Genomic DNA, 25,867 nt, shown 5'->3' on the forward strand with positions numbered 1-25,867 from the left:
CACAGCTTAGCATTGTAATACATGAGTGTATGAGAGCGGGGCTGAGGCCGCACAGCTAAGCATTGTAACACATGAATGTATGAGAGCGGGGCTGAGGCCGCACAGCTTAGCATTGTAATACATGAGTGTATGAGAGCGGGGCTGCGTCTGCACGGCTTAGCATTGTAATACATGAATGTATGAGAGCGGGGCTGCGGCCGCACAGCTTAGCATTGTAATACATGAATGTATGAGAGCGGGGCTGAGGCCGCACAGCTTAGCATTGTAATACATGAGTGTATGAGAGCGGGGCTGCGGCCGCACAGCTTAGCATTGTAATACATGAGTGTATGAGAGCGGGGCTGAGGCTGCACAGCTTAGCATTGTAATACATGAATGTATGAGAGCGGGGCTGAGGCCGCACAGCTTAGCATTGTAATACATGAATGTATGAGAGCGGGGCTGCGGCTGCACAGCTTAGCATTGTATTACATGAATGTATGAGAGCGGGGCTGCGGCCGCACAGCTTATCATTGTAATACATGAATGTATGAGAGCGGGGCTGCGGCCGCACAGCTTAGCATTGTAATACATGAATGTATGAGAGCGGGGCTGCGGCTGCACAGCTTAGCATTGTAATACATGAATGTATGAGAGCGGGGCTGCGGCCGCACAGCTTAGCATTGTAATACATGAATGTATGAGAGCGGGGCTGCGGCCGCACAGCTTATCATTGTAATACATGAATGTATGAGAGCGGGGCTGCGGCCGCACAGCTTAGCATTGTAATACATGAGTGTATGAGAGCGGGGCTGCGGCTGCACAGCTTAGCATTGTAATACATGAATGTATGAGAGCGGGGCTGCGGCCGCACAGCTTATCATTGTAACACATGAATGTATGAGAGCGGGGCTGCGGCCGCACAGCTTAGCATTGTATTACATGAATGTATGAGAGCGGGGCTGAGGCCGCACAGCTTAGCATTGTAACACATGAATGTATGAGAGCGGGGCTGCGGCCGCACAGCTTAGCATTGTAATACATGAATGTATGAGAGCGGGGCTGAGGCCGCACAGCTTAGCATTGTAATACATGAGTGTATGAGAGCGGGGCTGCGGCCGCACAGCTTAGCATTGTAATACATGAATGTATGAGAGCGGGGCTGCGGCCGCACAGCTTATCATTGTAATACATGAATGTATGAGAGCGGGGCTGAGGCCGCACAGCTCAGTATAGTAATACATGAGTGTATGAGAGCGGGGCTGCGGCCGCACAGCTTAGCATTGTAATACATGAGTGTATGAGAGCGGGGCTGCGGCCGCACAGCTTAGCATTGTAATACATGAATGTATGAGAGCGGGGCTGAGGCCGCACAGCTTAGCATTGTATTACATGAATGTATGAGAGCGGGGCTGCGGCCGCACAGCTTAGCATTGTAATACATGAATGTATGAGAGCGGGGCTGCGGCCGCACAGCTTATCATTGTAATACATGAATGTATGAGAGCGGGGCTGAGGCCGCACAGCTCAGTATAGTAATACATGAGTGTATGAGAGCGGGGCTGCGGCCGCACAGCTTAGCATTGTAATACATGAGTGTATGAGAGCGGGGCTGCGGCCGCACAGCTTAGCATTGTAATACATGAATGTATGAGAGCGGGGCTGAGGCCGCACAGCTTAGCATTGTAATACATGAATGTATGAGAGCGGGGCTGCGGCCGCACAGCTTAGCATTGTATTACATGAATGTATGAGAGCGGGGCTGCGGCTGCACAGCTTATCATTGTAATACATGAATGTATGAGAGCGGGGCTGCGGCCGCACGGCTTAGCATTGTAATACATGAATGTATGAGAGCGGGGCTGAGGCCGCACAGCTTATCATTGTAATACATGAATGTATGAGAGCGGGGCTGCGGCCGCACGGCTTAGCATTGTAATACATGAATGTATGAGAGCGGGGCTGCGGCCGCACAGCTTATCATTGTAACACATGAATGTATGAGAGCGGGGCTGCGGCCGCACAGCTTATCATTGTAATACATGAATGTATGAGAGCGGGGCTGCGGCCGCACAGCTTAGCATTGTATTACATGAATGTATGAGAGCGGGGCTGCGGCTGCACAGCTTATCATTGTAATACATGAATGTATGAGAGCGGGGCTGCGGCTGCACAGCTTATCATTGTAATACATGAATGTATGAGAGCGGGGCTGCGGCTGCACAGCTTAGCATTGTAATACATGAATGTATGAGAGCGGGGCTGCGGCTGCACAGCTTAGCATTGTAATACATGAATGTATGAGAGCGGGGCTGCGGCCGCACGGCTTAGCATTGTAATACATGAATGTATGAGAGCGGGGCTGAGGCCGCACAGCTTATCATTGTAATACATGAATGTATGAGAGCGGGGCTGCGGCCGCACAGCTTAGCATTGTATTACATGAATGTATGAGAGCGGGGCTGCGGCTGCACAGCTTATCATTGTAATACATGAATGTATGAGAGCGGGGCTGCGGCTGCACAGCTTATCATTGTAATACATGAATGTATGAGAGCGGGGCTGCGGCTGCACAGCTTAGCATTGTAATACATGAATGTATGAGAGCGGGGCTGCGGCTGCACAGCTTAGCATTGTAATACATGAATGTATGAGAGCGGGGCTGCGGCCGCACGGCTTAGCATTGTAATACATGAATGTATGAGAGCGGGGCTGAGGCCGCACAGCTTATCATTGTAATACATGAATGTATGAGAGCGGGGCTGCGGCCGCACGGCTTAGCATTGTAATACATGAATGTATGAGAGCGGGGCTGAGGCCGCACAGCTTAGCATTGTATTACATGAATGTATGAGAGCGGGGCTGCGGCTGCACAGCTCAGTATAGTAATACATGTATGTAAGAGCGGGGCTGCGGATGTGTGATACAGTCATTGCCGCATCGCTGTAAATAAAACCTCCTTTCCTCTATTTATTGCGCGGTTCGATGATGTTGAACGTCCATGTGTTACACATTAATAGTAATTAACCTCATCGTTTACCTCACACATTAACCCAATGTTGTCCATTATGACTGAGGAACATGATGGGGTTAATTACTATTAACGTGCGGCACATGGAGGTATAAAGTTCATCATCGCACCTCGCGCCACACATCAGGAAATGGAAGAACTTTTTTTATTTTTATTATTATTGTTGGAAAGTATCGTTTTGGTATCGAGAATCACAATATACACGAAGTATCGGCATCGACATCCATATTGTGGTGTGGTGACCTCCCTAGATGATATATAGAGCTCGGGAATAGCTCAGTATGCAGCAAGCTCCCTCTATTGGCTCAAAATGTTATCATTCAAAGTGGTATTCCTGTAATTATTAGTAATCACGTATCCACAGAATAGGTGATAAATATCTGATCGGTGGGGTCGGACCGCTGGGACCCCCACCGATCACATGAATGGGCTTTACCGCTTCTGGGAGTTCCATAGGAATGGAGCGAGGATGCGCATGCTGGACCCCCCCTCCATTCATTTCTATAGGGCGACTGATCGCTATCTTTAGCAGTCCTATAGAAATGAATGGAGGGGGGGTCGAGCAGGCGCACCCTCGCTCCATTCCTATGGAACTCCCTGGAGCGGTAAGCCCATTCATGTGATCAGTGAGGGTCCCAGCGGTCCGACCCCACCGATCATATATTTATCACCTATTCTGTGGATAGGTGCTAAATATTGATTGTAGGAAAACCGTAAACAATTTCCTTTGCTTGAGGACTGCCCATTGTGTATATATACGGAGATGTAAGCTTGCGGCCTGAGCGATCGAACTGCTGAATAACTGGGGCCCGACAGTCAGACGCTGCAGGGCCCCTGGAGAGAGACGTGGGTTTCACAAGCGCTGAGTATAGAATAGCGGCTTCTTCCTCTGGTCACGTGTACGGCCGGGAGTCGGAGGCTGAGACCCATCACCGCTGTAATAGTGACTGAGGGGCCGATCTCCCTCCTGTGGAACAGCTCAGTGTACAAAGAAATATATCTGGGGGACAAGCCCTAATAATAGAAAAATAAATGTAAAAAAACAAGTAAATGCTGTAAAATAGACTTGTAATATATCACAATGTACAGTAGGCAATGACGACCTCAAATAAACCGTCTGTTTTAGGGTAACTCTATTCGTACTATAGAAAAATATCAAACTACAAGCCTAAAACTGATAAAAAAGCAAAAATGATGGTGTAAAAAAACCGAGCCGCATCGTTCACGAAAAACATCATAAAATCCATGTCGCTGGCCCAGCGTGTGTACTGTGAGTGCCGACCCATACGTGAGCCGTTTCCTTTCCCGTCCTTGTCCTTCAGTCACTGGTTTGTATTTTCCCCCAGTTCAGCCAGTTGCAGACACGTTTGGAAAATGCAGAGTCCCGAGTCTCCGTGCTGGACGGTCTCATTGAAGATCTGCAGTGGGACATTGATAAGGTCCGGAAAAGGGAGCAGCGCCTGAACCGACACTTGTCTGAGGTCCTGGAGAGGGTGAGAGAGATGGATGATGTCATCAGAGGGCGGTCACATGTTCACCGTGATGTCATTGTTAATAGTCCTCCTCTTCACAGGTCAACTCCAAGGGCTACAAAGTGTACGGCGCGGGAAGCAGCTTGTACGGAGGAACCATCACCATCAACTCCAAGAAGGTATTTGTCTTCATCGACAGAGGGCTTGTATTTTGCGGGACAAGTTGTAGTTTATCACGCCACCATATAATGTCCTGGGAAACGGGAAACAATTATTTGTGGGGTGGAATGGGGGAACAATCAGTGATTCCTCTTGTTTTTTGAGTTTTGTTTTTACGGCGTTTAACGTGTGGCAAATACTAAATGTTAATTTTATTTTGCGGGTCAATATGATGCCAAATTTGTAGGTGCTATTTTGGGGTATGTGAGACTCTTTGATCAATTTTTTATTCCTTTTTTTTGTGAGAGATAAATTGACCAAAAAACGTTCCTTTTTTTTACGCCATTCAGTGTGCGGGTTAAATATTGTGTTGAGACTTTTTTTCGGACGTGGCGATTCCAGTTATGTTAATATTTTTTTTACATTTCTTTTGGGGGATAATGGGAAAAGGTTTTTGTGTTTTTTAACTTTTTAATATTTTTTCATTTTTTTTATCTATATATATTAAAAAAAGTAACTTTTATTATTAGTCTCCCTAGGGAACTGGAAGCAGCGATGGTTGGATGGCTTGCACAACATACTGCAATACTAAAGTATTACAGTATAACATGATTCTGACAGGCACCGATTCAGCCCCGCACCCGTACCCCGCACCCATCAGCACCAGAAGCCAAACAGGGGGTCGGTGCCCGCAGTAGAAGGCTCGGTACACTGTATAGTGGCCGTGATGGGTTACTGCAGCTCATCATTTGCAGCATAGCCGCTATACAGTGACTGGAGTCTTCTTCTACCGGCACCGATCCCTGCACCACTTCCGGCCGCAGCCGCAACATCTGATCAATGCGGGGTCCGAGTGTCTGACACCCACCGATCATATACTGATATTCTATCCTGTGGATGGGTGATCAGTGATGAAAAGCAGCCCCGAGCCTGGACACCCCTGTAATAGTAGCACCCCGATGGCAGAGCCGGGGAGCCTGGACAACCCCTGTAATAGTAGCACCGCGATGGCAGAGCGGAGGAGCCTGGACAACCCCTGTAATAGTAGCACCGCGATGGCAGAGCGGGGGAGCCTGGAGAACCCTGTAATAGTAGCACCGCGATTTCAGAGCGGGGGAGCCTGGACACCCCTGTAATAGTAGCACCGCGATGGCAGAGCGGGGGAGCCTGGAGAACCCTGTAATAGTAGCACCGCGATGGCAGAGCGGGGGAGCCTGGAGAACCCTGTAATAGTAGCACCGCGATGGCAGAGCGGGGGAGCCTGGACAACCCTGTAATCTTAGCACCGCGATGGCAGAGCGGGGGAGCCTGGAGAACCCCTGTAATAGTAGCACCGCGATGGCAGAGCGGGGGAGCCTGGACAACCCTGTAATAGTAGCACCGCGATGGCAGAGCGGGGGAGCCTGGGCACCCCTGCAATAGTAGCACCGCGATGGCAGAGCGGGGACCTTCATGTAGACTCTTCCTTGTGTTTTTCTGCAGTTTGAAGAGATGACGTCAGAAGTCGACATGAATAAGGAGCTCGCTGTCAATCGCCTGCAGGAATTGGACAAATTGAGGCAGGACCTGCAGGATGTTTCCTCCGAGAACCATGAACTTCAGGTATCCTTGTAGTGTCCCATCTCTCTGTATATAAGTGCATTGCATAGGTGACTGGGGTCCGAGGCGTTCTGGACACTGGGTTCACCTCGCTGTAACAAGTAGCCGCAAATTTCTATGGTGTAGCCACCCACCGGACCGGCATGACACTGTATATTTGGGATACATTGTGCCAGTATGCTTTATACCCCTTTAACATTCTTGTTCTCTTTCTTTTCCCATCAGGCTTTGCTGTCAAACGCGGTGGAGGAGAACGTGCGTGTGTCTCCGGAATATCGATGCATGCAGTCTCAGTTTTCTGTCTTGTATAATGAATCTCTGCAGTTTAAAGCCCAGTTGGATGAGGCGCGCTCCCTCCTACATGGAACGCGCACCAATCACCAGCGTCAGCATGAGCTCATTGAGGTGACTTCACGAAACGTAACAAAGCAGCCAATACAGAGGGCAATACAGAACCTTCCCAGAAATGTAGTCTAGAGTAAAGAAGTAGTCACTCTGTAAGCGGATTTCTATTTTGTACTGTTTAGGCCTGGTTCATGTCGCAGCTTTTCCTTACGCCGGAGGTATATGATGGGAGGAGTCCTGATGTATAGACTTATCCCACTGTATAGGATACATCGCCCGAACTCCCCGTGGTGCTTGAAGCAGAGGAAGCGCCTGACGTCACTGTCCATATATGTCCATATGCTTGAGAGAGGCTCACACTGAGCTGAAACGTTGCACACACGTGGAATAAAAGGATCTCTATCCAAATATTTGGTAGTGCTGGCTCATCTTCTTTTTGTCCATATATGTACAGTGATGTCAGGAGCTACAATGCCGGAGTCCCCGGCCAGTGCATCGGAAGTGCTCTGGCGGGGGACTCCGCGACTAGAAGAGCCCCTGATGTCACTGTCTATATATGGACAGTGATGTCAGAAGCTACAATGCTGAAGTCCCCCACCAGAGTATCCAAAGCGCTCTGGATGGGGACTCCGAGACTGGAGGAGCCCCTGATGTCAATGTCCAAATAAGGACAGTGACGTCAGGGGCTACTCCAGGGGCTAATGACGCAGATAAAAGCAGATCCTGAGATGTACAACACCTCCTAAAAATAAGAATGTATTCTGGGGATATGCCATAATTGTGTGAGACAAGAATACACCTTTAATAAATCCCCCCCCCCCCCCCCCCCCACGTATCAAACGCCCCGGGATCACTTGAAGGCGAAGGCTGTACGGGGCAGTGAGGGAAGTAACCGGCTGTGATCTTGCTCTCACTTGGAGGAAGTAAAACTTTTGATTCCCAACGTAAAATGACGGCTTTGCCCGAATATTGCACCTTGATCCTGATCTCATTCGGAAGCTCCAGCCCTCATGTTCTAGTCACAGCGCGCGTCCTTGATATGGAAAGGGTTAATACATTGTTACTCCGCTGCGCAGCCTAGTACTGTTCCCTTGTGCTGTCCTCTATGGCTCTACTATGGGTGCTGAGGTCTTAACCCCTACTCTCCCCCCCCCCCCCCCGGTTACAGAGGGATGAGGTGTCTCTTCAGAAGAAGGTGCGCACTGAGGTGATTCAGCTGGAAGACACTCTGGCACAAGTAAGGAAGGAGTACGAGATGCTCCGGATTGAGTTTGAACAGACATTGGCGGCCAATGAACAGGCTGGTAAGTATAATATTACTGATGAGTAACAATGAGGGGTCTGAATCCTGACCTTCCAACCTCGGGAACAGGAAAATGAAATAACTGGAAACCCTCCCATGTCTTTGTATGTGGGACCTATAAAAATAATTCAGCCCCTTCTAAAAGGGCTTTGTCTTCTACACATTGCTGGGATTTTCTGCCAATGTATACCGTCATTTTCAGACGAAGTTTTTAGCAAGAATAAATCTTGCTAAAAAGTCCCTGCAGCTTATAGTCGGTAGTCAAGGGACCCGGCAGCGCTGGGCCCCCTGACCGCTTCTTACTTAACCCCTTCCCAACCCTTGATGTGCTGACACATCATGGAGCGGGGAGGGGATGATATTTGGAGCGGGCTCACGCTGATCCCGTTCCATACACTGCCGGGGGCCGCTGTGTTTTACAGCTGACACGCTGCTCTAACGGCCAGGAACAGCGATGGCGCTGTGCCTGGCTGTTTAACTAGTTAAATGCCGCAGTCAATAGCGACCGCAGCATTTATAAGGGTCTTCCCATGAAGGACATTTAGGACATATCCACAGGATACGTCATATGTTAGATAGATGTGGGTCCCACCTCTGTGACCCGCACCTCTCTCTAGAACGGTGCCCCTAAACCCCCGTTCTATCTTACTCGCTTCGCTGTTTCCCGGCCACTTCCTGGTTAGGTGATCGGGAGTTACGGAAACAGCATAGCACCGCGAGCTACGCTGTTTCCGGAACTCAGTAGCTCAGAAACCTGCAGACACGGTCGAGTTACGGAAACAGCGTAAGACGCTGAGCTACACTATTTCCGTAACTCCCATACAACTGAGTAGTAGTTATGGAGACCGCGTGGCTCGCATGCTGCGCTGCTTCTGTAACTGCCATTCACTACTATGGGAGTTTACGGAAGCAGCGGAGCTCAGCGTGTTGCGTTGTTTCCGTAACTCATCCATGTATTGCAGTGTATTGTAGCAGCGATCTAATAATCGCTGGTTCAAGTCCCCTAGCGGAACTAATAAAATGTGTAAAGAAAAAAAGTTCAATAAATTTAGGAGTGTAAAAAATATTCAAAGTTGTAAAAAAAAACTTTTGCCATTTTTCCCCAAGCACAAGGTAAAATAAATAAATGGTATGTACCAAGAAAAGGTTAAGGTTGTTAATCCTTTTTTATTTCCTTTTTTTGGTTTATTTTTGGGAGGTCCTATTAATCGGGAGATGAGGCATTTAATAAGCAGCTTACAGAACCACAACCATCAGTTAAAGGGTGAAGTTCTGCGCTACAAGAGGCGTCTCCGTGAAATCCAAGTGGACATCAACAAGGTAAGTGAGCGAGGATGACGAGCGGAGATTACCGGGCATGATCTGCGTGACCACACCGCCTCTGTCTCCTCCAGATCCGCGCCCGCACTACTAGTGGCCTCTTCCTGCTGCCCGCACAGTCCAGCTTGGAGGAGCCCAAAGAAGAAACGGTGGAAATAAAGATAGAGCCTGAAGAGAGTGCCCCCCCAACTCCAACCTCCTCTCAGCCAGAGCCCCTAGTAAAACGTGAGGAGGAGGAAGCACAAGCTCAGCACCAGCAGAGAGACCGGCGGGAAAGAGAAAAAGACAGGGAAAGAGAGCGCGGGAGAGAGAAAGACAGAGGAGACAGCTCGAAGGACAAGTCCAAGCATGAACCCGACACCAAACGCAAGGACGCAGAAAGTGTCAAACAGATGAAGGCCGAGCTAAAGTGAGTGGACACCCATCATTGTGTCTGATGAGGACCGGTCACCTCTCCTGACAGCTCTGCTTTAGTAAATGATTGCATTCCCAATGAAATAACAATTCTGTATCTTCTTTTCTTAGGACTCTGTGTTGTGTTGTGCCGTTCCTCTATTATTCCTCCTGGAAATGTATGAATAAATCGTCAATAGTGCGTTACCATTCCCCTAGTCAATAGGGTGTGTCCCTACACAGGCTAACACGATCAGCACTTATTGGGCAGTGTCCAAGTATGTTTGGGCACGCCTCATTGACCAGGGGAATTGTAACACCCAGTTGTCAATTTACTCATAAATTTTGTGATCGGTACATACAATTTTTTTTTCTAGATGGAGCCTCTGTAACTATAGGGTAGTTTCTCCTACCTGTGTGGTCACTGCTAGGAGGTACGACATATGTCCATGTCAGGGAACGGGTTAAAGCTGCCTGTTCGCTATTGGCTTATTGTATGGTCAACAAGTATTACCCCCGCACCAATAGGGGAGTGGCCCCCAGGCGTCGACATTATCTTCAGTGGAAATCTGGCGGGTCATGTCAATCGGCTGCTTATAATCCATACGCTGTATCTGGCTGCTCGATTCTCTTGCGTTATTCTGCCAGTCCTGTTGATCTTCTATTTCTTCTTTGCACTAGGCGAGTACAGGAATCTCTACGAGACATGAAACTGCTCTTGGATATGTATCGTTCAGCACCCAAAGAGCAAAGGGACAAGGTTCAACTGATGGCAGCGGAGCGGAAGAGCAAAGCCGAGGTAAGGTGGCGAATAGTGGAAGCCATTATTATATTTAGAACGGTCATGGGTTTACCTGGGTTTTCTATTCTCAGCTGGAAGAACTTCGCCAACGGCACAGGGAACTGGAGGAGAGAGAGCGCAGGGACAGCAAAAAAATGGCGGATGAGGACGCATTGCGCCGGATGAGAGCGGCGGAGGAACAGACAGAGGTTCTGCAGAAGAGACTGTCCACAGCCAAACAAGTGAGCGCAAATGATACGGAACGTCCAACTATGGACGGCGGCCGCCCAGTGTGGGGGGGACCTGGCAGCATCGTCAAGAATGACACGATGGGCGGGCTGTGCACGGACATGCTGGGTCCTCCAGAGCGAGACGTGCTGAGGGCACTGAATAGGGACCCCCCTCCCCTCTCCATTAACTCGCTCGTTTAGTTTTCCCAAATTTTGCCCATATTGAGTAAGTTTGTATGTTTTCGCCTGTCAGGAGGAGGACGCTTTGCTGTCAGAAATGGACGTCACCGGCCAGGCGTTTGAGGATATGCAGGAGCAGAATATCCGTCTAATGCAGCAGCTGAGGGAGAAGGATGACGCCAACTTCAAGCTGATGTCCGAAAGGATCAAATCCAACCAGATCCATAAACTTCTCAAGGAGGAGAAGGAAGAACTAGCCGATCAACTGCTCACCCTGCGGACACAGGTACCAACCCGAGATGGAAACGCCCTCCCCGCGACCAGACCGCCAATGGGGCCAATGATCAAGCAAACGAGCGATCACAGAACGTTCCCGATCATTGCCCTGTGTAAACGGGGAGACGCGCTGCCGATATGACGGAAATGTATGAGGACCAGCGATCGTAACAAGCACCCGTCCCCAAACATAGATCCTTGTGAACGGGAGCGCTGTCTCGTTGATTGGCGTTGGTTTACACGGCCCACATAAGTGGTAGCACCGTACCCATAAAAGTATAAAGTTATTTATCCCACACAATGAACGCCGTAAAAAAGAAAACCGCCAGAATAGCTGTATTTTGGTCACCTCACCTCCCCAAAAAATGAAATAAAAAGTCATATGCAACCGAAACTGGTAGCAATAAAAACGGCAACTCACCCCCGAAAAAAACAAGCCCTCACACCGATCCATCATCTGAGAAATAAAGGTTTAGGGTCACAAAATATGATGACAGAGAAAAAATGTTTTGCTTTTTTTAGCATGGTATACACACCCCCTAGAGACAGGCAGCCATGGTATACACACCCCCTAGAGGCAGGCAGCCATGGTATACACACCCCCTAGAGACAGGCAGCCATGGTATACACACCACCTAGAGACAGGCAGCCATGGTATACACACCACCTAGAGACCGGCAGCCATGGTATACACACCCCCTAGAGACAGGCAGCCATGGTATACACACCACCTAGAGACAGGCAGCCATGGTATACACACCCCCTAGAGACAGGCAGCCATGGTATACACACCACCTAGAGGCAGGCAGCCATGGTATACACACCACCTAGAGACCGGCAGCCATGGTATACACACCCCCTAGAGACAGGCAGCCATGGTATACACACCACCTAGAGACCGGCAGCCATGGTATACACACCCCCTAGAGACAGGCAGCCATGGTATACACACCACCTAGAGACCGGCAGCCATGGTATACACACCCCCTAGAGACAGGCAGCCATGGTATACACACCACCTAGAGACAGGCAGCCATGGTATACACACCACCTAGAGACAGGCAGCCATGGTATACACACCCCCTAGAGGCAGGCAGCCATGGTATACACACCACCTAGAGACCGGCAGCCATGGTATACACACCCCCTAGAGACAGGCAGCCATGGTATACACACCCCCTAGAGACAGGCAGCCATGGTATACACACCACCTAGAGACCGGCAGCCGTGGTATACACACCCCCTAGAGACAGGCAGCCATGGTATACACACCCCCTAGAGACAGGCAGCCATGGTATACACACCACCTAGAGACAGGCAGCCATGGTAAACACACCCCCTAGAGACAGGCAGCCATGGTATACACATCCCCTAGAGGCAGGCAGCCATGGTATACACATCCCCTAGAGGCAGGCAGCCATGGTATACACACCCCCTAGAGGCAGGCAGCCATGGTATACACACCCCCTAGAGACAGGCAGCCATGGTATACACACCCCCTAGAGACAGGCAGCCATGGTATACACACCCCCTAGAGACAGGCAGCCATGGTATACACACCCCCTAGAGACAGGCAGCCATGGTATACACACCCCCTAGAGACAGGCAGCCATGGTATACACACCCCCTAGAGACAGGCAGCCATATTATACACACCCCCTAGAGACAGGCAGCCATGGTATACACACCCCCTAGAGACAGGCAGCCATGGTATACACCACCTAGAGACAGGCAGCCATGCTATACACTCCCCCTAGAGACCGGCAGCCATGGTATACACACCCCCTAGAGACCGGCAGCCATGGTATACACATCCCCTAGAGGCAGGCAGCCATGGTATACACATCCCCTAGAGGCAGGCAGCCATGGTATACACACCCCCTAGAGGCAGGCAGCCATGGTATACACACCACCTAGAGACAGGCAGCCATGGTATACACACCCCCTAGAGACAGGCAGCCATGGTATACACACCCCCTAGAGACAGGCAGCCATATTATACACACCCCCTAGAGACAGGCAGCCATGGTATACACACCCCCTAGAGACAGGCAGCCATGGTATACACACCACCTAGAGACAGGCAGCCATGGTATACACACCACCTAGAGACAGGCAGCCATGCTATACACTCCCCCTAGAGACCGGCAGCCATGGTATACACACCCCCTAGAGACCGGCAGCCATGGTATACACATCCCCTAGAGGCAGGCAGCCATGGTATACACATCCCCTAGAGGCAGGCAGCCATGGTATACACACCACCTAGAGACCGGCAGCCATGGTATACACACCACCTAGAGACCGGCAGCCATGGTATACACACCCCCTAGAGACAGGCAGCCATGGTATACACACCCCCTAGAGACAGGCAGCCATGGTATACACACCCCCTAGAGACAGGCAGCCATGGTATACACACCACCTAGAGACAGGCAGCCATGGTATACACACCCCCTAGAGACAGGCAGCCATGGTATACACACCCCCTAGAGACAGGCAGCCGTGTTATATACACACCAACAGGAGACAGGCAGCCGTGTTATATACACACCAACAGGAGACAGGCAGCCGTGTTATATACACACACCAACAGGAGACAGGCAGCCGTGTTATATACACACACCAACAGGAGACAGGCAGCCGTGTTATATACACCCCAACAGGAGACAGGCAGCCGTGTTATATACACACACCAACAGGAGACAGGCAGCCGTGTTATATACACACACCAACAGGAGACAGGCAGCCGTGTTATATACACACCCCAACAGGAGACAGGCAGCCGTGTTATATACACACCCCAACAGGAGACAGGCAGCCGTGTTATATACACACACCAACAGGAGACAGGCAGCCGTGTTATATACACACACCAACAGGAGACAGGCAGCCGTGTTATATACACACACCAACAGGAGACAGGCAGCCGTGTTATATACACACACCAACAGGAGACAGGCAGCCGTGTTATATACACACCAACAGGAGACAGGCAGCCGTGTTATATACACCCCAACAGGAGACAGGCAGCCGTGTTATATACACACCCCAACAGGAGACAGGCAGCCGTGTTATATACACACACCAACAGGAGACAGGCAGCGGTGTTATATACACACCAACAGGAGACAGGCAGCCGTGTTATATACACACCAACAGGAGACAGGCAGCCGTGTTATATACACACACCAACAGGAGACAGGCAGCCGTGTTATATACACACACCAACAGGAGACAGGCAGCGGTGTTATATACACACCAACAGGAGACAGGCAGCCGTGTTATATACACCCCAACAGGAGACAGGCAGCCGTGTTATATACACACCCCAACAGGAGACAGGCAGCCGTGTTATATACACACACCAACAGGAGACAGGCAGCCGTGTTATATATACACACCCCAACAGGAGACAGGCAGCCGTGTTATATACACACACCAACAGGAGACAGGCAGCCGTGTTATATACACACCAACAGGAGACAGGCAGCCGTGTTATACACACACACCAACAGGAGACAGGCAGCCGTGTTATATACACACCAACAGGAGACAGGCAGCCGTGTTATATACACACACCAACAGGAGACAGGCAGCCGTGTTATATACACACACCAACAGGAGACAGGCAGCCGTGTTATATACACACACCAACAGGAGACAGGCAGCCGTGTTATATACACACACCAACAGGAGACAGGCAGCCGTGTTATATACACACCAACAGGAGACAGGCAGCCGTGTTATATACACACCAACAGGAGACAGGCGGCCGTGTTATATACACACCAACAGGAGACAGGCGGCCGTGTTATATACACACACCAACAGGAGACAGGCGGCCGTGTTATATACACACCCCAACAGGAGACAGGCGGCCGTGTTATATACACACCCCAACAGGAGACAGGCAGCCGTGTTATATACACACACCAACAGGAGACAGGCAGCCGTGTTATATACACACACCAACAGGAGACAGGCAGCCGTGTTATATACACACACCAACAGGAGACAGGCGGCCGTGTTATATACACACCCCAACAGGAGACAGGCAGCCGTGTTATATACACACCCCAACAGGAGACAGGCAGCCGTGTTATATACACACCAACAGGAGACAGGCAGCCGTGTTATATACACACCCCAACAGGAGACAGGCAGCCGTGTTATATACACACACCAACAGGAGACAGGCAGTCGTGTTATATATACACACACCAACAGGAGACAGGCAGCCGTGTTATATACACACCCCAACAGGAGACAGGCAGCCGTGTTATATACACACACCAACAGGAGACAGGCAGCCGTGTTATATATACACACCCCAACAGGAGACAGGCAGCCGTGTTATATACACACACCAACAGGAGACAGGCAGCCGTGTTATATACACACCAACAGGAGACAGGCAGCCGTGTTATATACACACCAACAGGAGACAGGTAGCCGTGTTATATACACACCAACAGGAGACAGGCAGCCGTGTTCTATACACACCAACAGGAGACAGGCAGCCGTGTTATATACACACCCCAACAGGAGACAGGCAGCCGTGTTATATACACCCCAACAGGAGACAGGCAGCCGTGTTATATACACACCAACAGGAGACAGGCAGCCGTGTTATATACACACCAACAGGAGACAGGCAGCCGTGTTATATACACACCCCAACAGGAGACAGGCAGCCGTGTTATATACACCCCAACAGGAGACAGGCAGCCGTGTTATATACACACCAACAGGAGACAGGCAGCCGTGTTATATACACACCAACAGGAGACAGGCAGCCGTGTTATATACACACCCCAACAGGAGACAGGCAGCCGTGTTATATACACACACCAACAGGAGACAGGCAGCCGTGTTATATACACACCAACAGGAGACAGGCAGCCGTGTTATATACACACCAACACGAGACAGGCAGCCGTGTTATATATACACACCAACAGGAGACAGGCAGCCGTGTTATATATACACACCAACAGGAGACAGGCAGCCGTGTTATATACACACACCAACAGGAGACAGGCAGCCGTGTTATATACACACCCCAACAGGAGACAGGCAGCCGTGTTATATACACACACCAACAGGAGACAGGCAGCCGTGTTATATACACACACCAACAGGAGACAGGCAGCCGTGTTATATACACACACCAACAGGAGACAGGCAGCCGTGTTATATACACACACCAACAGGAGACAGGCAGCCGTGTTATATACACACACCAACAGGAGACAGGCAGCCGTGTTATATACACACACCAACAGGAGACAGGCAGCCGTGTTATATACACCCCAACAGGAGACAGGCAGCCGTGTTATATACACACACCAACAGGAGACAGGCAGCCGTGTTATATACACACCCCAACAGGAGACAGGCAGCCGTGTTATATATACACACCCCAACAGGAGACAGGCAGCCGTGTTATATACACACACCAACAGGAGACAGGCAGCCGTGTTATATACACACCCCAACAGGAGACAGGCAGCCGTGTTATATACACACCAACAGGAGACAGGCAGCCGTGTTATATACACACACCAACAGGAGACAGGCAGCCGTGTTATATACACACCCCAACAGGAGACAGGCAGCCGTGTTATATACACACACCAACAGGAGACAGGCAGCCGTGTTATATACACACCCCAACAGGAGACAGGCAGCCGTGTTATATACACACCAACAGGAGACAGGCAGCCGTGTTATATACACACCCCAACAGGAGACAGGCAGCCGTGTTATATACACCCCAACAGGAGACAGGCAGCCGTGTTATATATACACACACCAACAGGAGACAGGCAGCCGTGTTATATACACACCAACAGGAGACAGGCAGCCGTGTTATATACACACCCCAACAGGAGACAGGCAGCCGTGTTATATACACACCCCAACAGGAGACAGGCGGCCGTGTTATATACACACCAACAGGAGACAGGCAGCCGTGTTATATACACACCAACAGGAGACAGGCAGCCGTGTTATATACACACACCAACAGGAGACAGGCAGCCGTGTTATATACACACACCAACAGGAGACAGGCAGCCGTGTTATATACACACCCCAACAGGAGACAGGCAGCCGTGTTATATACACACCCCAACAGGAGACAGGCAGCCGTGTTATATACACACACCAACAGGAGACAGGCAGCCGTGTTATATACACACCCCAACAGGAGACAGGCAGCCGTGTTATATACACACCAACAGGAGACAGGCAGCCGTGTTATATACACACACCAACAGGAGACAGGCAGCCGTGTTATATACACACACCAACAGGAGACAGGCAGCCGTGTTATATACACACACCAACAGGAGACAGGCAGCCGTGTTATATACACACCCCAACAGGAGACAGGCAGCCGTGTTATATACACACCAACAGGAGACAGGCAGCCGTGTTATATACACACCCCAACAGGAGACAGGCAGCCGTGTTATATACACCCCAACAGGAGACAGGCAGCCGTGTTATATATACACACACCAACAGGAGACAGGCAGCCGTGTTATATACACACCAACAGGAGACAGGCAGCCGTGTTATATACACACCAACAGGAGACAGGCAGCCGTGTTATATACACACCCCAACAGGAGACAGGCAGCCGTGTTATATACACACCCCAACAGGAGACAGGCGGCCGTGTTATATACACACCAACAGGAGACAGGCAGCCGTGTTATATACACCCCAACAGGAGACAGGCAGCCGTGTTATATACACACCCCAACAGGAGACAGGCGGCCGTGTTATATACACACCAACAGGAGACAGGCAGCCGTGTTATATACACACACCAACAGGAGACAGGCAGCCGTGTTATATATACACACCCCAACAGGAGACAGGCAGCCGTGTTATATACACACCCCAACAGGAGACAGGCAGCCGTGTTATATACACACACCAACAGGAGACAGGCAGCCGTGTTATATACACCCCAACAGGAGACAGGCAGCCGTGTTATATACACACCCCAACAGGAGACAGGCAGCCGTGTTATATACACACACCAACAGGAGACAGGCAGCCGTGTTATATACACACACCAACAGGAGACAGGCAGCCGTGTTATATACACACCCCAACAGGAGACAGGCAGCCGTGTTATATACACACACCAACAGGAGACAGGCAGCCGTGTTATATACACACACCAACAGGAGACAGGCAGCCGTGTTATATACACACACCAACAGGAGACAGGCAGCCGTGTTATATACACACCAACAGGAGACAGGCAGCCGTGTTATATACACACACCAACAGGAGACAGGCAGCCGTGTTATATACACACACCAACAGGAGACAGGCAGCCGTGTTATATATACACACCAACAGGAGACAGGCAGCCGTGTTATATACACCCCAACAGGAGACAGGCAGCCGTGTTATATACACCCCAACAGGAGACAGGCAGCCGTGTTATATACACACACCAACAGGAGACAGGCAGCCGTGTTATATACACACCAACAGGAGACAGGCAGCCGTGTTATATACACCCCAACAGGAGACAGGCAGCCGTGTTATATACACACCCCAACAGGAGACAGGCAGCCGTGTTATATACACCCCAACAGGAGACAGGCAGCCGTGTTATATATACACACCAACAGGAGACAGGCAGCTGTGTTATATATACACCCCAACAGGAGACAGGCAGCCGTGTTATATACACCCCAACAGGAGACAGGCAGCCGTGTTATATACACCCCAACAGGAGACAGGCAGCCGTGTTATATACACACCAACAGGAGACAGGCAGCCGTGTTATATACACACACCAACAGGAGACAGGCAGCCGTGTTATATACACACACCAACAGGAGACAGGCAGCCGTGTTATATATACACACACCAACAGGAGACAGGCAGCCGTGTTATATACACACCCCAACAGGAGACAGGCAGCCGTGTTTTACAAGTGAAGTTGTTTTTGTGATCATTATTTCACCATTCGTCCTGGTCAGTTAGTTGATGGATATCATGTAACCCTGCTGCTGACTGAATGTTAGGGGTCACATGTGTGTGAGGGATGGGGGGGGTCACATGATGTGTGTGAGGGAGGGGGGTCACATGATGTGTGTGAGGGGGGTCACATGATGTGTGTGAGGGGGGGTCACATGATGTGTGTGAGGGGGGGTCACATGATGTGTATGGGGGAGGGGGGTCACATGATGTGTGTGAGGGGGGTCACATGATGTGTGTGAGGGGGGGTCACATGTTGTGTGTGAGGGGGGGTCACATGATGTGTATGGGGGAGGGGGGTCACATGATGTGTGTGAGGGGGGGTCACATGATGTGTGTGAGGGGGGGTCACATGATGTGTGTGAGGGGGGGTCACATGATGTGTATGGGGGAGGGGGGTCACATGATGTGTGTGAGGGGGGGTCACATGAGTGATGCCATAGTTAGTCCTAGTCAGTCCATGGATACATTGCACAGGACTGATCTGGGCTCTACCCTTCTTCTATGAGTAGACGAGGTGATGCTGCTGTAGGGGAGGCGTGCGAGCGGAACTTCTAATGTATCTATAAATAAGAAGCAGCGTCTGGACGGTCGGCGTCTCATACGACTTGTCCTTGCAGGTGGATGCTCAGCTGCAGGTCCTCCGGAAGTTGGAGGAGAAGGAGCATGTTCTGCAGAGCAGCATCAGCACTGGAGAAAAGGAGCTGACGCTGCGCACGCAGGCCCTGGACCTAAGCAAGCGCAAGGTACCCGCACACCGCTCCGCCTATAGTCCTTGATTCATGTCCCTGCTGATGAGCACCGGGCCCCAACGGGCGGGCGCTGCCTTCCTCCGTCAGTCTCATGTCGTATCTACTGATCATACTTGATGTGTTTTTTGGCAGGCGGTGGACGCCTCACAGCAAGCAGAGGAGCTGCGGACTCAGCTGGAACTGTCCCAGAAAAAGCTGCAAGACCTGCGGGTGGAGATCATAGAGAACAGTGCGAGCCGGGAAAAGGACGCGTTCAACTACAAGAGGGCGCAGGTAACCCGGGATCCACCGCTGCTTCAGAGATCTGTCCTGTCAATGCCGGATCTCAGTCAGTCTGTCTCCATTAACCCCTCGGAGACGCAGACAATTTTTGGATAACTGTCTTTATATTTCCGTCCTTTGAGGGCTTGATATTTACGGGGTGAGTTGTAGTTGTTATTGGTGCTGTTTTGGGGTACATGCAACTTTTTTATCACTTTTTGTTCCATTTATCTGGAGATGAGGCGACCAGATGACAGGAATGCTGCCGTTTATTGTTTTGTGTTAAATAATGTTTTTTTTGTTGATGCAGCGATATCCGGGCTTAACAGGAGCACAAAGATGGCGGACCTAGCGGCCTTCATTAGGCCCACAGGCTACCTCGATAACTATCCGTGCCCCACGATTGTGAGGGGGGGTCGCAATGGGTATCAGAGGCGGTCACCCCTCTCTAACGGCTTAGATGCTGTGGACGCTATTGACCGCGGCATCTAAGTGGTTAAACAAGCGTAATGTAAGTGATGATAGATACTGCAGCGAGGTGTCAGCTTTATCATACAGGCGACACCCGCTCAGCCCGTGAGACCGCTCCATACTCCCGCTCCATACTCCCGCTCCATACTCCCGTTCCATACTCCCGCTCCATACTCCCGCTCCATACTCCCGCTCCATACTCCCGCTCCATACTCCCGCTCCATACTCCCGCTCCATACTCCCGCTCCATACTCCCGCTCCATACTCCCGCTCCATACTCCCGCTCCATACTCCCGCTCCATACTCCCGCTCCATACTCCCGCTCCATACTCCCGCTCCATACTCCCGCTCCATACTCCCGCTCCATACTCCCGCTCCATTCTCCCGCTCCATACTCCCGCTCCATACTCCCGCTCCATACTCCCGCTCCATACTCCCGCTCCATTCTCCCGCTCCATTCTCCCGCTCCATTCTCCCGCTCCATTCTCCCGCTCCATACTCCCGCTCCATTCTCCCGCTCCATACTCCCGCTCCATACTCCCGCTCCATATTCCAGCTCCATACTCCCGCTCCATACTCCCGCTCCATACTCCCGCTCCATACTCCCGCTCCATACTCCCGCTCCATTCTCCCGCTCCATACTCCCGCTCCATATTCCAGCTCCATTCTCCCGCTCCATTCTCCCGCTCCATACTCCCGCTCCATTCTCCCGCTCCATACTCCCGCTCCATACTCCCGCTCCATATTCCCGCTCCATACTCCCGCTCCATACTCCCGCTCCATACTCCCGCTCCATACTCCCGCTCCATACTCCCGCTCCATACTCCCGCTCCATACTCCCGCTCCATTCTCCCGCTCCATACTCCCGCTCCATACTCCCGCTCCATACTCCCGCTCCATTCTCCCGCTCCATTCTCCCGCTCCATTCTCCCGCTCCATTCTCCCGCTCCATACTCCCGCTCCATACTCCCGCTCCATACTCCCGCTCCATACTCCCGCTCCATACTCCCGCTCCATACTCGCGCTCCATACTCCCGCTCCATACTCCCGCTCCATACTCCCGCTCCATACTCCCGCTCCATTCTCCCGCTCCATACTCCCGCTCACCCCGGGAGCCCGCTCCATACTCCCGCTCCATACTCCCGCTCCATACTCCCGCTCCATTCTCCCGCTCCATACTCCCGCTCCATTCTCCCGCTCCATTCTCCCGCTCCATACTCCCGCTCCATACTCCCGCTCCATTCTCCCGCTCCATACTCCCGCTCCATACTCCCGCTCCATACTCCCGCTCCATTCTCCCGCTCCATTCTCCCGCTCCATTCTCCCGCTCCATTCTCCCGCTCCATACTCCCGCTCCATACTCCCGCTCCATACTCCCGCTCCATACTCCCGCTCCATACTCCCGCTCCATACTCGCGCTCCATACTCCCGCTCCATACTCCCGCTCCATACTCCCGCTCCATACTCCCGCTCCATTCTCCCGCTCCATACTCCCGCTCACCCCGGGAGCCCGCTCCATACTCCCGCTCCATACTCCCGCTCCATACTCCCGCTCCATTCTCCCGCTCCATACTCCCGCTCCATTCTCCCGCTCCATTCTCCCGCTCCATACTCCCGCTCCATACTCCCGCTCCATACTCCCGCTCCATACTCCCGCTCCATTCTCCCGCTCCATTCTCCCGCTCCATACTCCCGCTCCATACTCCCGCTCCATATTCCAGCTCCATTCTCCCGCTCCATACTCCCGCTCCATACTCCCGCTCCATATTCCAGCTCCATACTCCCGCTCCATTCTCCCGCTCCATACTCGCGCTCCATTCTCCCGCTCCATTCTCCCGCTCCATACTCCCGCTTCGTGTATGTGCCGTGTCGCCAAGCAGTGAAAGGGCTCTTCCAAGTTTGTTCGAAAAAAAGTTAAAGGGGTTGTGTCCTAGATATGGAGGCACGTCACTAGGGTTTCCCGTCTGATCAGTGGATATCTGACTGATATGACCCTGTGCCCATGAAGTGGCAGCGGCGCTAGGGAAGTGCCATACCACCCCGTTTCCTGACGGCTCTGCTCTGCTTTCTTACCCCATTATAGACCATGGGCGTCCATGTGTCCCCCTGAAATAGGCGTGCGCTGCTGACTGAGACAGTGACTTGGATCTTGGATAGTGATGGGCGTGGGTTTTAGCGGTCTGATCCCGGCCAATAGGACATTGGGGGCATATTGTAAGGCTATGTCCTGTGAGAGGAGGAGGAGGAGGACCTTTTTATCTGAAGCACGTGTAGTATATCCACAAGCTACGCCATGAATGATGGATATGCTGGGGTCCTCCCATCTACTCCGGCATTAATGGAGAGGTGTCTGTTCTTACATGCGGTCGCTCCATTGATTTCTCAGGGCGTTACGGACAGCGCCGCTGGTTATTCTCCTCGTGTCCTGGGATTGTGGTATCGAGTATTCCGGGAGTTGTATAAGATGTCGGGTTAATCTCTCCACTCCTTCCAGGAGGACATCTCCCGACTCAGGAAGAAACTGGAATCCACCAAGAAGCCGGATCTGGTGCCGACCTGTGATAAAATCTTAATGGAAGAAATCAAAGAGTGCAAGGTAAGAAACACAATGACCGGCGCCCAACCAACGCCTGCCGGAAACATCATTGCCATCCTAATGCCTCACCCCCCTGTCTCCCGCAGTCTCGCCTGACCTGCCCGTGCTGCAACTCCCGCAAGATGGACGCCGTCCTAACAAAATGTTTCCACGTCTTCTGCTTTGAGTGCGTGAAGACGAGATACGACACGCGGCAGCGCAAGTGCCCGAAATGCAACGCCGCCTTCGGAGCCAACGACTTCCATCGCATTTACATTGGCTGAATGGGTGACGTGTCGCTGGTTATGGACGCCCCCGTCGCACACGGCCCACCTCTCTACATTGTAATACTCTCTATCACATAAGACTAGCAGGAGCCGCTCAGCAGGGACCGTCTCCGGGATTATGTGTTAGTGGCTTATTTATAATGGCGGCCGGATTATCACATCCCAGTCTCCGTGTGATAGAGATGGGCGGCGAGGATATTAATATGTACGCGGTCTGGACCAAGCTGGACAACAGAAACTCACTACTGCCGACTTGTTACACGATATAATGAAATCCTGTATCCGTGGGCATCGCCGGTGAAAACTGATGCGGACCACTGAATAGAACAGTATAGGTGAGGTGGGAGGTGAAGGAGTTCAAGGGCGTTATGAGAATAGAAATACATGGCTGCTGTCTTCCAGAAACAGCGCCGCTCTTGGCCATAGGCTGTGTCTGGTATTGCAGCTCAGCTCCATTCACCTGCATTGGGCTGTGCTGCAATACCAGACATAGGTCATGGAGTGGCGCTGTTTCTGGAACAGCCTCGTAATTCTTATCTCTAAGATCAGGTGTATTACACAGCCGGGGGGGCGGCGAGCACCTCTCAGGGAAGAGAAGAATTACAAACCCAATCCTGACTAACGAGGGGCGCCCCGTGATCCCCAAGAGTTGTCACTGGATCTGGAATGGAATCTCTTAGGGACTTGCCTCCAGTCCCCGCTCTTTGTTTTTGGCCTCTTTACTCTTGTCGTGTAACTCTTGTAATTGCTCCAGCCTGGAGGGTCACCATATAGTGGGGAGGGGTCTGCTCGGTACCGCGGTGACCCTGCCCAACACTATAACACACAGGCCGCAGTACTAGGGAATCATCGTGATCATCAGGGGTCTCGGCATTCAGACCTAGTAATGCGGCCCCCCAACATTGACTGGGGGGGGTTACAGAAATCCACAAAACCATCGCCATCATGTACAAGTCCATGTATATATTGCTGACCTTAGAATAAGTTGTGGCGTATCGGCAGGAGGCTGTGGGTGACACGTGAAGTCTGACCGTCCGGTCTACACAATGCTATGAAGTGATATCAGGACGGTCTTGTCTCCATACACATTACATTAATGTCGGCCGAACCTGACGATTCGCCAACCATCCGGAGCCTTCCAACTCTCCCCAAGGCAGATGTCCGGGTTTAGAGGGATCGGGCCTTGCCTGGTTCTCAGGGGAGATAAGCAGCTAACAGGTGTCTGGCAGCGGCTTATTGTCCTTGTATGTGTATTGGGGGATCGGGAGGAGTTGCTGTTGGCTGATCTATTGTGTATGGTCGGACTTGCTATGATGTGGCAGACGACGCTCTCATATACCCGTCACACACACGTGTACCCCACCACCCTGCCTGGTCACATCGGGGGATGGGGCATCCGATCACTTGGTATCTTCTTCTTCCCGGACATGTTTGCTGTGAATTCCTGCGTTCGTGGTGACGGTTGTGAGTGAGGTGCGATCAGAGGTGCGGCCCTCCACGGAAGCCGACATAGTCATACTAGCGGATAGTTCTGGTGATAGCAGAGACGAATGTGACGTACAGGATGATTCCTCCTCTTTATGAAAAGCTGCCTGTATTTTTTGAGGGGTAAATAAATTTCCTTTTTCTGTAATTGTTTCTGGTTATTTTTGGGTTCAGAGATTGGGAGGATGACGGTGCGTTTCCCCCGTGTTCACACTGAGAGCCTTTCTGCAGAGCAGGTTGTGCCTGTGGTAGAGTCTCCGAGGAGCCGGCGCTGGGTCGTAGACGCTGATGATGCTGAGCACGTAGCGACGCTCCCCCCGAGACAGCTCTCTGGTACACCCCGTCATTAGACATCTGCCCGGACACCAGTTTAGCTGATACGGCGTGGAGGATGAGAAGAGGCTCGTGGATTGTTCTACCAGTCCTCCCGCCACGAGGACCTCTCTGATCATAAGAAGAGTTCAGGATTTCTGATGCTGTCTTTTCATCACATTTACGGCCAACAAAGTCTCGTAAAAATCCAATATCTTCACTTTTATCGACCGCAGACGATGACCACGTTTGGTGCCCAACCAGTACTTCAAGGAACCTGCCAAGACAATCTGCGGCTGCAGCGCTGACAGGCATTTGCTGCCACTGACCCGCAGTAGTGGAGGATGGCTGGATGGCTTTCAATCTTTCTGAGTCCGAGATCTTCCATGTTATTAATTATTCTTTGTAATTCTCCTGGATCCTAAAACATAAGAAGGTAAAACTTTATAATCACACTCGATCACAGAGAAAACGGGCGATTACGTTGGAGCGATGGACACCCTGTAAATATGATCAGGATCTTCTAGCCGTGCAGACTTGTGCTGAGGACAGTCAAAAAGCAATGGAGACTCCCACCAATGATGACACGAGCTGCTGTGGAGCCGAGTGCCTCGGGGACCTTCACAGAGAAAATCTCCTA

At 51.4% G+C, this 25,867-nt stretch overlaps 2 protein-coding genes across 4 annotated transcripts in view; one reads left to right on the plus strand and one right to left on the minus strand.

Annotated features, from left to right (window-relative positions):
* ALDOB (aldolase, fructose-bisphosphate B) overlaps positions 1-3,246 on the minus strand; it is a 146,273-nt gene extending 143,027 nt beyond the window's left edge. The window contains exon 1 of the mRNA XM_075842293.1: positions 3,242-3,246. The gene's annotated coding sequence lies outside the window, so the exon portion shown is untranslated. The remainder of the gene's footprint in view (positions 1-3,241) is intronic.
* RNF20 (ring finger protein 20) overlaps positions 1-25,063 on the plus strand; it is a 122,599-nt gene extending 97,536 nt beyond the window's left edge. Inside the window, exons 7-20 of one of the 3 annotated variants that reach the window (XM_075842286.1) lie at positions 4,357-4,503; positions 4,584-4,661; positions 6,124-6,243; positions 6,466-6,645; positions 7,754-7,889; positions 9,078-9,208; positions 9,283-9,617; positions 10,283-10,400; positions 10,475-10,624; positions 10,866-11,078; positions 19,705-19,830; positions 19,969-20,109; positions 23,063-23,164; positions 23,251-25,063. In XM_075842286.1, coding sequence (XP_075698401.1) covers positions 4,357-4,503; positions 4,584-4,661; positions 6,124-6,243; positions 6,466-6,645; positions 7,754-7,889; positions 9,078-9,208; positions 9,283-9,617; positions 10,283-10,400; positions 10,475-10,624; positions 10,866-11,078; positions 19,705-19,830; positions 19,969-20,109; positions 23,063-23,164; positions 23,251-23,427 — 2,154 coding nt within the window. In that variant the 3' untranslated portion in view covers positions 23,428-25,063. Of the gene's footprint in view, positions 1-4,356; positions 4,504-4,583; positions 4,662-6,123; positions 6,244-6,465; positions 6,646-7,753; positions 7,890-9,069; positions 9,209-9,282; positions 9,618-10,282; positions 10,401-10,474; positions 10,625-10,865; positions 11,079-19,704; positions 19,831-19,968; positions 20,110-23,062; positions 23,165-23,250 lie in introns of all 3 variants that reach the window. The other 2 variants (XM_075842287.1, XM_075842285.1) reach the window with 2 other exon arrangements.
* Positions 25,064-25,867: the final 804 nt, after the last annotated feature.

The sequence above is a fragment of the Rhinoderma darwinii genome, chromosome 11, assembly GCF_050947455.1.
Source record: "Rhinoderma darwinii isolate aRhiDar2 chromosome 11, aRhiDar2.hap1, whole genome shotgun sequence".
Lineage (NCBI taxonomy): Eukaryota > Metazoa > Chordata > Amphibia > Anura > Rhinodermatidae > Rhinoderma > Rhinoderma darwinii.